At 36.3% G+C, this 14,781-nt stretch overlaps 1 protein-coding gene across 1 annotated transcript; it reads right to left on the bottom strand.

Moving 5' to 3' along the window:
* Nucleotides 1–138: 138 nt before the first annotated feature.
* Nucleotides 139–12,395, bottom strand: DNAH14 (dynein axonemal heavy chain 14). The gene is made up of 7 exons (XM_034061183.1): nucleotides 12,296–12,395; nucleotides 8,799–8,917; nucleotides 7,107–7,247; nucleotides 5,818–5,951; nucleotides 4,405–4,569; nucleotides 2,127–2,239; nucleotides 139–335 (listed from the first exon to the last, which is right to left on the bottom strand). Exons 2-7 carry the CDS (start codon nucleotides 8,806–8,808, stop codon nucleotides 266–268), a joined length of 633 nt encoding a protein of 210 aa, XP_033917074.1. The 5' UTR covers nucleotides 8,809–8,917; nucleotides 12,296–12,395; the 3' UTR covers nucleotides 139–265.
* Between the last annotated feature and the right edge of the window lie 2,386 nt (nucleotides 12,396–14,781).

The following is a 14,781-nucleotide window of genomic DNA, read 5'->3' as shown; positions in this document are numbered from 1 at the left end:
AGCAGAACCCCGCTGTGCTTGGCACTAGACAAACATAACTCAACAGAGACAATTATGCCAGATTACCTGTTCACAACAGCATGGAAGACTTACTCCAATAGAAGTTTCCTGGTACTTTAATCTTGCTGTGAAGGAGCCTGGAATTTTAATCTGGAGAAACCTGAGCTTTGATTTTATAAAGTACTTAAGGAAAACAAATGCAAACAGTAAAGTGTGTAGCAGGAGAAGAAGTATTCTTTATTCTCTTCCCATGACAAACCTACATTCAAACCGACTTGGTCTTGTCCATCTTGCTTCTAACACTGATTTTCCAGATTAGAAAGTACTTCTTCATTCTAGAAGCAACAGAAATAATTATTTATGCATATCAATTTTACAGACTGTCATGCCTGCTGTTGCAACTGCTCATTAACAGCACTGATATTGTTGGGAGACAGACATGGATCTATGTAGCCAGTTTCCACTTTCTATATCTGCTCCACACCTCTTCATCTGTCTTACACATTTATGAACAGTACAGCTAAAGAAGAGGCTGGCTGCACTCACAAAAGTACACTAAGCAAACATTAGTATTAGCTTGTTTTAAACCCAAACATAAGCAACCCTAAGGTATCATAACAGCATGAGCTTTTTTGTGCCCAATACTATTTTTAGCATTACCACTGCCAATAACAAACCAGAAGCTTTAAATTAACTGTGCCTTATGCACTAAGCCCCAGTGCTGGCCATTAGGCTTGTTATCAACTTGTGCTGGAATGTCCTGTGTAAACTGGACCTTGATACCAGATGTTTCTTTTTGGGATATAGGTTAAGCACAGGATAACAGTAAAGGCCTTGAAAATATGGCCACAGTTTGAAAACAAAGGGTCCTAGAATCCATAATTCCTGGCTACTGAACAGTGATCAAACTGCCACATGTCCCCAAAGGGGGACAAACTCTACTTCTGCTTTAAGTAAAGAAACAGCAGCTGAGGAAAACCAGCAAACAAAACCAGCCAAGCTACAGGACAATGCATGTGTTTCAGCCTGGGAAAGTACTCAGTAATCTTTTGCACCTCACAGGGGTGAGGCCAAGTTTCTAGAATCAATACAAACACATTACATTTATAAATAGGTAGAATGCCCCATGTGGTTGGGCAGGGAGAAGAGGTGCAACATGTTCATTATTGTTTCAGCTTCCCTTTGTAGACAGGTTTTGAGTCCCACCTCCTAAACTACAGTGACCCAGGCAATCATGAACTGTGCTATACACACCATATCTACTCTGTGGTACTGCATACTCACAGATAGAGATCATGAAGGTTTAACTGACTTTAGAGTGATAGTGACTGATAGTGGATATGAACTAAGCATTCAGCACAGTTAGAGCATCAAATGCACAGTTAAATAAAGTCAGTCTGGTAAAATTTGGTTTAAAAGTTTAAAATTGGCTTATCTGTCTTCTAAGCATTCCCATGGCAGCAATCTTTAATTCTCTAATTGACACATATACACACATATTTGTAACAACAAATATTACCAGAACTTTGTGGAGCAGTGTAATGAACTAAGATTAATATGACTTTGGTTAATTTTTATACGTGGAATGTGGCACTGGCAAACATAAAATACAGTTGCCAAAAATGTGTGAAATTCATGATCTCATCATTGTTATGACACACAAAAGTCTTGCCTGTGCAAATCAAACATTAGACACAGGGTCAAGTACCAAAACTGAATCGCTTTCAGCAATGTTCCACAGATGAAAACCAAAAATAAACCAGAAACAAGCATATCCCACCAAAAAGCAATATAAATAAAATACTGAAACATATGTACGGGAGATGGATGTTTAATATGTTAAAGCAAGAGGTTAAAATTCGGCTATCATGGTTTTACTGCTGTTTCCAAAACAGCCAGCCAGAAAAATGTGACAATTTCACCACTATGTATTTTCTTCTATTTTACACTACAAAATTCACTTGAATGAATCTCTTTAAATGAGCAGCCCAAGCTATTTCATAGTCTGCATAACCTGAAAGAGAACAAATGGAAAACTTGCTTCCTTAAATTTAGTGCATGTAATGACATTACCAGAGATACGTATTACTGTAATTAGTTAACTTTTTTCCTTTTACATTCCTTACTTGAAACTGGAAATGAATTTCACATTGTGTAACTTATAATACATCCATCTTTCATACAGCCATCGTGGCACCGCTGTTATTTCCATCTGTCCTAATTTAGGGTCTGCGGAAAACTAGGGAAAAGAAGATGAAAAATCACACAAGTCCTTTTCAAAAAGAATATGACAAGCGTTACCAAATCCTTATTACGAAAGACAAAAAGCATGAGTATTGATGACCTCAGTGGTGGTAAAACTCACCAAGTTTTATTTTGTCTTCCAAGCATGTTTTTGTTTAATTTTGAACAAGCTTACAGTTACTAGATGTTCTTATTTTAAATACCAAGAAGTTTCTATCATTCAAAATAAGTAATGATGGCACATAAACACTATTTGGTAAAGCATTCGGCAGATGTCTTGAGCCTGTCCCTAATTAGAAAAACCCCTCAGTACATTTAAAATTCCATTTATTTAGGCTTACTTAATACCTTTCCTGTATAAATATGCTTTATCTCACAGCAGGTATGTAAGATGCAGAAATGCAAATGTACTTATTTACTGTTAGCAAGTAAAACTATGGAATATCAGTATCTTCTGATTGCTACATGATGCAACACTGAATAAAAGGAAAAGAGAATTAGACTTGTGGAAAGATTTCCAATATAACGCGGGCAGATAGGTCACCAAAACAGCTTATAGCAGTGAACTGCAAAAACACTTCTCAAACTTCTGCCATATCTCTCAGGTAGACAAAGTACCAAAGCAATAACAAGGTAGGCAAACAGATTTTCATTCTCCTAAGAGAATGTGTAGTCCTATGTAAAAGGATATAAATGTGAATTGCAAATTAGCTTCAAATTATAGACTGGAGTCTGGCAAGAATACAGTAAATTGGCAATGCACAGATGTACTTACGTTCATTATCCTTACATTCATTATTTCCTTACGAAAGATAGAAGACTGGCTACTAAGCACCAATTAATTGTTTTGAATTAACCATTCTGTGGGTTAGCCAAAGCAAGCAGCAGCTCTTTTACTACCAATGATTTGGAACAAGTCACTTTGTATTTAAATCCTGGCTGTACTTCAAATTTCTGTACTGCAGCAAGTAGTACAGTGCCTTTTCTGAAGGCAAAGAAACGAGGCCGTAGCCTTTTTTCCCCAGTCAGGTTCCCAGCACTTATTCTTTTTATCCAATTTGGTTTTACAAAAGGTTAGTACCTCCACTGGTAGAAAACACATTTTCCCCATTTTAACAATAGTAATTGCATGTGTTTCTAAGGTATGTCTATAATTTTCTGACATTTAAATCAAGTACCTCATACATACAACAAAAAGTTTCACTTTAGCATCCAGCAACAATCCAATTATGTAAATTATGCAATTATCACTTCTTCCATACAAGTTTAGTGTCATACTGGCTCTAAAATTTACTGATGCTAAAGAGAAAAAAGGCTTCAAAGTTGAGTTGTCTTCAAAGACATTTAAGAACTGAAGAAACATCCTGCAATGTGATGCTCATATTCTTAAAAGGTATTATTTTTAGCACTTCTTTTAGGAATACCGGTACTCTGTGTTCCTGGTGAGATGGTTTAGCTCTCTAATCTGACTGGCAATTAACCTGGCAAGCAGACAAATACATATATAAAGTATTTTCTTTCATTTTCACCTAAATTAGCCAGACAATCCAGCAGACTGGCCATGAAACCACCAGTGCCAATGCAATGGAGATAGTGGCTTAGAGCCAGTCTCTCAGCTGCCTTACACAGGCTTAAACCAGCTGTGAGACCTCATTCTGAGATACAGAATAAACTCCGGTGTTTAAGTACAGCCAAGACTAAGTAAAGACTAATCAGTAAGTCACTAGAGGCTGACCTTTTGCAATGCAAAGAGTAAAGGAAGAAAATGAAAAGATAAGTCATAAGCACTACTAATTTCCATGAACAGAGCAGAGGGTATGCCCTTGTCTGAGATCAGAACATGAATAATATGAGTATATTCCCTGTACATTACTGTGCTCAGAAATGAAGGTAGATAGTGTGTGCTAAGTTTGAAGTTACCCATCTTCTGATACTGGTAGTCTTGAACTATAGCATGGTTCAAGATCCAAATACACACCTCAGCAAAAGAATGAGCTATATTCAGCTCAAAGCCAACAGAGGACTTGTCTTTAGAAGGGACCAGTAAGCAAAGAAAGCAACATAAATGTAACGGGAACATGGTATGATAACAGAAAGCAAAATACTTCTTTCTGTGGAAATCTCTGGGCTCATATTGTTCTGTGTGATGTACAACATTACCTTGGTCACATATGAAGCTGAAACAGTCCAATATATTTTGCTATGCATAGCTGTATTCACAGAGACAACCTGTAAATCATATGGGTCATAGGGAGCTTTAAAGTTGTTCCTGTTTCGTTGAAGACAATATATATATTCCCCACTATCTTCTAGCACTAGAGGCGTCTGTCAAAAGAGAAAATTATTTATATGTAGATGTATAATTTGTTTTTCACAATTACAAGTCATATATCTCTAGATTTTATCATGAAAAGATAAACACAGTATTCAAGCATTTGCATAACAAGTTTAGTAATAACACTGAATTGACCTGCAAGTTATTCTCTTATCATCACATTTTTCAACTCTATTATTTCCACTCTAAATAATATTTCATTTCTACCAGCAGCTACTTCAATATTACTATTTCTTGTTGAGAAAAGTCTCACGTAACCTTGTTAGTATTCTGAATCTCTTATCCAAACTTGAGACTTTTCAATAATTCAGTTTCATCACCTATAAAAACTGTTAAGCATTGCTAAGCTTAAAAAACACCACAAAGCCTATAAGTAGCAAACACCTAACAGTTAAAGACTAGAGATATCAGTGGTGTCTAGGTGTTTTGAAAATACATCATTTTAATTGGAAGAAATTGTGGATTTGTGGACAACTGTAATGCTTCCTAAATATTTTGCAGTCATATCTGAAATCAGAAGTCTCAAGGGATAAACACAAATTTTGTTTTCATTTTGTGTCCAAAATATTTCACAACACTGTGCACATTGAAATAAACCTGGTGGGGTTTTCTGTATTATTTATTATTTTTTTATTCATGAAAAAGTACGCATTTAACTTACAGTTAAATGTTAATTATAATTAAACCAGATATGTGTGTGTCTGTTATTGAATGCACCAAACTAGTAAGAGAACACAGGCAACCTCTCATTTGGCTACATCAAGAACAGCCTGCCCAGTATCACTCAACAAATACTGCCCTCCTGATTGGCATGTCTGATCTGGACAGACATGACCACAAGTCTGTTTAGTATTAGAATAGCTTAACTATTGGGAACACTGGCTAAGTGCTACGTTTAAGTAACTGCTATGCAACCAGAGATGGAACAAGTAGTTCTAGGATCCCTACTCTCCTCTCAGTACAATTTTAGGTACCATCTCCTCCCAGAACCCTGCTATGGCTCTGACCATTGCAAAATGTAATTTGGTTTCCACTTCCTAGATATAAAAATTAGAATTCAACTCTGCTAATAAGAATTAATTCTAATAGTTTATTCCTTTAAAACATTTTGTTGATTCTAAGAACAGATCTGTCCTTTTTGAAGAGCAAAAACTTGCAGGATATAAGTATTTTAGATTCATAACCAACATCATTTCTGTGTAATTGCACAGGATGTGAGAAGAAAGGTAAAAAATCACCTCAAGTGTGAACTTCTGCAATCTGGCCACATTAGCCTTTCCAGGTAACAATTCAGATGGCTGCACATCTGTTTGCCAGCCAAGTTTGCCTCGAAGCCTCAAGATATGTGATACAGCATCATCATCACTTGCTTCTGAAGAAAAAGAAAAGCTTGTGGGGTATTTTTCCCCCTTAAACATAAAATCTTTAGAGTCACTGCACAAGCAAGTCAGCCAGCCAGCCATTCATTCTTTAGTTTCATTGCATAAGCCTTAACAAGTGTGGAGGATTGGTCTAATGTTATTCAGACTGAGCTGGAAGACACTGAAAACATGACCTAGAAGGTCTATTTCAAATTTTCCTGCAGCTGAAGAGCAATGGTTCAAATGTGTGCAAAGCAATTTTAATTTCCTGAGACTTAATGCTGATCTTTTGATCTTCGGTGTAATTTACACAGCAGAATTCAAAGTACTTGTCAGAAAACATGATTTACAGGCCAAAGACTTTTTCAAATGCTTAAAAGTTTCAAAGAAAAGGCTTTTGAAGTCAGAGCAAAATCTCAGCTAAACAAAAAGAATGTTGAAAACAAAAGAATAACTATTTTTCTTCTTAAAATTTAAGGGAAAGTTCTTTTTACAGGCAAACAGGCCTCTCCTTTAGAAATCAAACCAATCAGGTCCAGTATAGAAGAGCAACTCCCCAGATGAACAAAAATACTATAAACATTATGGAAACCAATTTGAGAAGTCATGGAAAGCACTAAAAATATTTTTTTCCCCATGGTTTTTAACCCCTATTACAATGTGCATAGAAAACATTGTAGACATCTGCAAAAAAATAAAACAATCTAAAAATAAAATCCAGTTGTGGTATCACTTCCTCAGGCTTTAATGGAGAAATAATGGCCCAAATCTATTTTCCCCCACACTGCTCCTGGAAGGCAAGTGGGGAAACATAACTACTCCTTGCAAACCTCTAATTAAAAGTTACTGTAGCTAACTATAAAATATAAAAAAAAGAAAATAAAACCCCAAATGCTAGCTGATATTCTGCTCTGAGATCAGATATAAAAAAAGGCCCCAAACATCAAAAGGTAAATACAGAGGGTAAAGCTATTAGCCTTTGAAATAGAGTTTAAAATGACAGTATGCTCTCATTTACAGCTTTCCCTTACAGGTATACTCTTACTCTAAACACAGGAAAGAGATGAGGAAAGACAATAGCCAGTTGAATATATTCTCCATTAAATGAATATAAATCTGAAGTACTGACAGCACAGCCTTCCCCCACACTACTGCAAGTTATATACCTGTTCTATCATAAGAATAAACTTTGGTTCTGAAGGGCTTTTTAGAAGGTCTTTCAACTTCCAGTTGCTCACGATTCTTTTTATGGCAACTTGGTTCCAAAACCGCTGTTTGCATTTCAGTCTTTCTAACATTATCTGTAACTGACACATCAAAAAGGAAAATATGAGTCGTTTAAAGCAGATCATTATGCACAATTACTTTTTAATCTGTTAATCTTCCTACAAATTTAAATTTCTCCAGTGTCTACTTCCCCAAACGCATTTTGATGGGCTTAATTAAGCTGTTTCTTTTTGTTGACAGTATATTAAAACTTGTGTTCAAGATCATCATTCAATACGGTTGAATGGGAAATGTAGCATTTGTTTCCTATGTATACCATGAGGTATGGAGGATAACATTCACTTTGGCTTTTGCCGTTTGCTTGGCCATGTTTATGACCAGAAAACTTTTTCATCTATTCTGAAAGAAAGCCTGCACGTCATGAAATGCACTGCTCAGCAATACCCAAATCACTGGTGCCTTACCAACACTGTTCTAGCAGTTTACAAATTTACTGTTTACACATGTAAAGCACAGCACCATACAGACTACTTCAAAGAAAGTTAACCCCATCCCAGCCAGAGCCACCCTACACTTCAATGCTTTGTTTTACAAAGCAGTTTCTCAATTTTCTTTTTCAGTGTGCTGAAGACATATAGGACGCAATTGATTCAAAAACATGTTTTGCAAGTTTCAGTCAAAGCCTAATCCAAAACTCATTGACAGTAAATGAATTCCAGCTTGCAGGTTTGCTTAAATTTTGACCCATTGCCATCAGTTTGAAACTTACAATGACTTTCAAAGAGCAAGAACTGTGATCACAAGAGCTTCTAAGTCTTTGTGAGTAGTTACATACAACTATGAATTATGGTTTTGTACTTTAGAGAGATGATCTCACTTCACTCTTCAGAAAATCCCAAATTGGTTGGAGGACAATAGAAAATACAATTACATATTTAGTTTTAATTATAGTATACTGGAAAAGGCATATTTGAGACACATTACACAGCCTTCTCACTTAAACTTTCAATAGGTAAATCCACACATGAAGGAAGTATGGATAACTAACTTCTTAAAACAAGAACGCACTTTACAGTTGGTATACTGAGTTATAGTTTGTGCTACATCTCTACTGTTCCATTTTTAACTTTCTGGTTTTTGAAAGATCTGAAGTTTTGCAAGAGTCTTTTCTATATTCACCTCCTACAATTAAAGTGTGGCTTGCATCCCCTTAAATGCCCAGAGGAAGAAAATAATTCCCTTCCAAAGGCTAGAGAGAAAGACAGAGTGTATGTTTATACTACAGCTGCCCATTGCAGTATTACATCTCACCAAATATTAGAAGCCCAGTCAGTCTATTTTCAGCAGAAAAAAAGAAAATTAACTGTCAGAGGACACCTGAAGTAAAAACCTGGAATGCCAGTGACTTATAGTATTCTTTGTTAGAAATGCACAGGGGGACACCGTACATTTACAACTGTTTCGAAAAGAACAGTTACAATGATGAGGAAAGAAAGTAATCTCTTTTATTACCTCTCTTTCTGTCATTTTGGGTACTTTAGCATGCACATATGACAAAGGTGGTGTGCCAAAACCATGCTGAACTCCTTTGCAAGCAGAAGTTGTGGGAAGTGTAATTTTCAAATACTCACTCTTTGACATTAAGGATGCTGGTTTTGTTATGCTGCTTTTTAACTTTGTCTCAAGCTCTGAAATGCTAGTAGGCTGACAAACAGATTCTTCTCTTCCCTCCTTATGTATTCCTGTGAGTCTAAAATTGAACAATATAGTCTTTTAGGAAGGAAAAAAAATAAGAAGATTCAGTCCTACAGGCAAAATAGAACAATCAACTAAAATAAGACTTGTAAAATGGTTTGCATTTATGATTAGGACACAGCTGTCCTATGACACAGAGTAAGAGCTTTGTTCATGATGAATAAGATATACAGTAAGGGTGAGGAAAGAAACCAAAATAAAATTGCAGCCCTGCCTCTTGTGCTATAGGCATCAGAAGCAGGATTGCATAGTGCCTGACCATTATTTTGATTAGCCTCAAAGAGCTCGAAGATTAAGCTAAGTTTAAGCTCTAGGAAACACAACTAAGAAAATGCTACTTAAAAAAAAAGTACAAAATCAATGGTATAATTTGTTCTCATTCTTAGTAATTCTAACAGCATGGTATCTGCTATAAAAGCAAAACCATAATAAGCAGTATTTTGTTAATTAAATGCTTTCCTAGAGAAAGCATACAAATAAGAATCTTGTAACACAGGATTTGTATTATCTTGAGGGCTCTTCAAGTTCATTCTTCGATTGTAAATCACTCTGAAAACCTCTTAAGTTAAATACACCTGAAAATGTAATTCAAGGTTAAGCTCTGAGAAGTATATGCACTACATTAGCTTGCCTGTATGAACATAAGAAAAATAACCAGCAGCAGTTAAAATGCAAAGAACACAGAAAAGTTAGCAAACACCAGCTTCTTATACAGCTTGCAGGTGACAGCCTCTGCATACACTAAAAGCACACACAGTTTAGATACATTTTTAATCTCCAAAGTTCAAAAAAAAGTTCCCTTGTCAGGACAAAATGGAAAATGAATAAAAACCATGAAGGAAGTAGTGATTTCATGCACAGTTTGCTCTCATTTACCCAATTACATCTTTAATAACAACCAAATTTAAACCACAGGAACAGTGGTGGGAAAACAAATCAAGATAATTTATACTTCAACCATTGGTCCAACTCTGTTCTGAATATGCTGTAAAAAATTCAGGCTATATAATTCAAACTGAAAAGGCTAATTCATAATCCATCTTACATCAAAGTGGCAATGGCATCAAAGAAGAATCACTTAGAAGCAGCTGAAATTGACTAAAACTCATGTGCTAGAACCTTCTGCTTTAACAACAGCCTACACAGACTATATACGCACAAAAGAATGAAATATCAATACAAAAGTCTTGAAGTTTCCCTTCCAGGATAGAATTCCAACATACAAACTACTAAAAGGAAGGAGTGAGTACTAGTCATACAAAAAAAATACATCTCAAAAGTTCCCTATTCCATAACTTCTTTCTTCTCCAGCTAGGACACTGTTGCACTGTACTGGTTTGCTGTCATCTTCCCTAGATCAGTAGATCAGTATAAACTTCCTCTGTAATGGCCCTCATTCACTATGAATTACATTTTCCATATGATAACATGCAATCAAATATGAATATTTATTCCAAAAGATAAAATGCACAAGCCCTGGCTGGAAAGAAGAATTATGGTGGTTAGCAATTATCTTGTACTTGAGCCCTGAATGGAGACTCTATCTTCTTTAATTCAAAGATATAGGGGCATCCTTTATTTTTGGGGCTGGGAGCCAACTGTTAGAAAAATCCTTTCTTGACAGTCTTAGAGCACAGAAGACTCCTTAAAGAACTTCAGAAAAATCTAAAAAAAGGAGTGGAGAACTAGACTGTACTGAACTGGATGGCACAGCCAGTGCACACAGTTCTGTGCTAAGAGGAGTTTTGCCTCCAGAAAACAGGAGTGAGAGCAAAAAAGCGAAATCTCAGCAAATGAAACCCCGAATATGATTCCTCTCAACTGATGAATGATGAAGTGCTGGCAAAGTCAAATACAGTCCCTGAAGGATGAGACAAATCTGTTTATTAGCAATCCCTGATATATACTAGCAGCAGCACTTAACATGCTTTTCTGAAGAAAAAGCAAAAAATTTTAGTAGGCCAAATACACAAATACAAAATAACGTACTGTGAGCACTGAAACTAATGAAGACTGGCAGCTTCCTAATCCATGTTTTAATACTCCCTAATCACTCCCTAGAAATACTTTCATCTTCAATTTCTCTCACATCACCTACTAATTAAAATAGACAATTGGCAGCATGTATGGTGGCTGATGGTGCAACCAGAATGCAGATCCTTACTGGTCAGATACTTCCTGATGTATGGGATGGAGACCACTGTGCCTAGCTCAGGACTAATGAAAATTGAGGTCCCATCATACAAAACCTGATCTTTCACAAACTGAGATGTTCGCAACCTCCAGAGGTCTACAGGTCTCATATGAGTTCAAATGCAAGAGATCAATTAGTTCAAAATCCATTGAGAAGAAACTGACAAATTTCATTAGCAGCTCCCCCCAACCCCAAAACAAAAACCCAACAGAACCCCAAAATTATTTAGGATAAAATTCCCCAAGTGTGATTTTAATCTAATCTACAAAATTCAGGAAAGGAGGTTTGCCTGTAAGAAGGCATGCATGACTCTTCAGCCTCAGAAAAAAATCTTTTCCTTCCTCATCACCTGTGTAAAAGAGAAAGGAAAGAAAAAGATGAACTGCCAGAAGACTGGGGATTGTGAACTTCTAGAGCTTCCTGACACAGGTATCTGTAGAAGATGACAGCATGAGGAGGTTCAAAAAAGGAGAAGAAAAGTTTGTGGTCAACAGGTTCATAAACAGATACACAGCAGCACTACAGCCCAAAATATTCATAATCAAATAACTATGGATGTAAAGGGAATACAAGGGAAATGGACCACAGAATGTAGCCATGCAGGTTTGTGTGGTCTCCCTAAATAGCCTTTGCTCCTGCTAATATTAGAGACAGGATCCCACTACAGCAATTTTTCTGAATCTTCAGTTCTTGGCCATTAAACATCATCTGTTCACCTTGTCATGCCACTTCAAAGGGGTTTTGATACAGTATCTAAGAGCAATGTGAACACGCCTTTAGTTTCACTTCCAGACAGTAAACATTAAACAAACCAACTCAGCCATCATATTCTATCATTAAATTTGAAAACCAGCATTGTCCTCATGTATACATGTGACAGCAACACAGTACATAGGAATATATTTGCACAGGTTCACATAGTCTGTCATTCCCTGTTGACTAGACTGTATCAATTTGCAATGACTTCACTAGCACTTCTCCAGATTTTCAGTGACATAAACGAGATCAGACTCTATTGCAATGACCAAGAATTAGAAGCTTTATCCTGAGCGTCAGTCCAAGCTTCACAGGATTCACAGGGAAGTAGTCAATTAATTCAGTAGAAGACACCCACTGCTGTTTCAAGTTTCAAATAGCAGAGAACAGGAAGTTATCATAAAGAAATAGAATTTCACATACACATTTCCAAAACAAATGCCTTCCTCTCTTCTCCTTGCTTTGTGTTTTCTTTCTCTGCTTGCTCTGTAAACTGCTGTGCGAAGAATAGGGTATTTCTTCTCTGCTGAGGATGACTGGGAACAAAGGGCAGAGAAATAAATTAATTTCAATAACTACTGAGAGACTGGTCATATAGCAGATCTAGAAAAATAAATCAAAGAAGGCATGTATATAACAGCCATGAAAAACATTTTCAAACCAATTGATGGCTTAGCTCAGCCTTCATTACAGAGTTTTTCTGAGCTAAGATATCCAGCATTTTATGTGTATGAAAATTTACTTATAAAAAGAATCTTGAGAAATTACTTAATAACGGTGATCAGAACACTAAAATTAATGTCTAGTATCTCATAAGGAGTATTAAAGTGCTTCCTTCTGCTTCTACCAAATAGTTTAAAACCTTCAGAAAAAGAAATTTCAAATTTAAAAAAAATTGTTTTTCAGGACACTTGAGTCAAACACTAACTACATGAAAATAATTCTGTTAATCATGTAAATTAGATTCATTCACATGGATTTACAGAGGGAGTATAAAATTAGAGGTCTGATTTTGGTTATTCAAATTAGCAACATAAACCAGAATTTTCCTATCATATATGAAAGAATAAAGAGTTTACACTGAATATGAAAAAGGTAAGATGATGTAAAACAGACTATAATGTCTCTATCTCCTACTTGAGAGCTACAGTTTATTGTTATGAAAAGATAATTTAAATGATGAAGGCTAACTCATACTGTGCATATTTGGTAAAAGCAAGTACATGATGTGAGGCTCTACGTTGTACTCTGCTTTGGAAAGACAGAGATTGGTGGGTTATAACAAATTAAAGAGATTCCACCAACAATTGCAGGACTCCAGCTGGGTTTTAAGCAAAACTGTTTTTCTTTCAAATTCCCATATTTTAATAGTTACTCAGGAAAATTTCCTCCAGGAAAATGCTTCACAATAAATAGCAGCCTCTGAAGTTTTCTTTATGAGGTTCCTAGGAGGAAGACTTTCACTCCCATTACTACACAGGCACTAAATATGTAATTAACGTGTATTCATGTAATATTGTCCAAGACAGAAGACAGATTTTTAAAAGAAATTGTAAAAAAAAAAAAAATAAAAAATACTTTATGTAAAATACTTTAAATCTTGGATTACATTAACATCACTTCTTTGAATCTGATAAAACATTCCAATATCCCCAAAGCTACACTGGCAAACAGAATCAGCTGTGCAAAAATTATGCTGTTCCAAATGCCCAGAGAGTCTCTACAAGCTCCTGTGTTCAATTACAAGTCTGTTTAGATTTTGGGTTTGGACCACTCTGAAGACATCCCTAAGAGCTCAGCAACATGACACTTTCAACAGTCACAGAGTTCAGTCCAGAAGCTCAAATGCAGCAGTGCTGGCTTTAATTTATGAGTGCACAACCTAACCCTGACTGCAGGGTTAGCAGCAACTGACAAGAGCTTTTAAAGATCTTATTTTGGGCTGTTGGGCACCCATATTTAGAAAGGATTCAGGAACATACATGCTTTTGTATTTCACTGTAGCTTAAGACAATATATAATTGTAACAATAAACTCTGAGTCAGACTTCTAATATAACTATAGCTAGGAGGATATTAACTACAATTCAAAACATATATTCAAATACTAACACAGTCTAGTTTAAGATCATGTACATTCTCACCTGTTTACTGTTGTCTTTTTCACTGCCATCAGCTGGTTCACACACAACATCCCTGCTTTTTACCATAAGCAGTGCATCTGCCCTATCTGGTTCAAACCGGAGACGAGATACTAATTTTTCTTTCAGCATTTTGTTTCGCTCATCCATCTAGTGTAGGTGTTCTTCATCCTAAGAGTAAGAAAACAACTATTGAATTAAATCTGCAGAGATGATTGGTTCCCCACTATGCCTTCAGAGTGAACTCTGTACTTTAGAACAGCTGCATGCCTTACTAAGAATCAGGTGGTGTTTGGATATTTGCTTCTGCAGTGTTGGAACTTAAAGTTTACATGGTTGACAAATAAAAAACAGTTAACTGCACATTAAGTGGCAAATTAAACTATTTGCTTTTAAAAGGTGATTCTTCCCTTTTGCTTTGCTCTGGTGAGACCCCACCTGCAGCTCTGGAGTGCTCAGTGCAGGAAAGACATGGACCTATTGGAGAGGGTCCAGAGAAAGGTCACAAAAACAATCACAGAGGGGTATAACACCTCTCCTATGAAAAAAGGAAGAGAGCATTGGGGCTGCTCAGCCTGGAGAAGACTGGGAAAACGTTGTTGCAGCCTTTTAGTTCTTAAAAGGGGCCTATAACAAAGATGGGGAGAGACTTTTTAGCAGGGCCTGTTGCAATAGGACAAGGAGTAGTGGTTTTAAACTAAAAGAGGGAAGATTCAGGCTGGATGCGAGGCAGAAAATTTTTACAATGAGGGTGGTTGTCGTGGTTTAA

Source organism: Melopsittacus undulatus, chromosome 3 (assembly GCF_012275295.1).
Source record: "Melopsittacus undulatus isolate bMelUnd1 chromosome 3, bMelUnd1.mat.Z, whole genome shotgun sequence".
Lineage (NCBI taxonomy): Eukaryota > Metazoa > Chordata > Aves > Psittaciformes > Psittaculidae > Melopsittacus > Melopsittacus undulatus.
Note: the sequence above shows the minus strand (reverse complement) of the source record. Positions and strands in the feature narration are given on the sequence as shown.

What these genes read in the sequence shown, in the direction of transcription:
- DNAH14 (XM_034061183.1), bottom strand. An exon ending in TGCAGAAGTTCACACTTGAG is followed by an intron (nt 4,570 to 5,817) that starts GTGATTTTTTAC and finishes CTCTTTTGACAG; the next exon opens with ACGCCTCTAGTGCTAGAAGA. An exon ending in CAGCTTCATATGTGACCAAG is followed by an intron (nt 2,240 to 4,404) that starts GTAATGTTGTAC and finishes TCTTTTCCCTAG; the next exon opens with TTTTCCGCAGACCCTAAATT.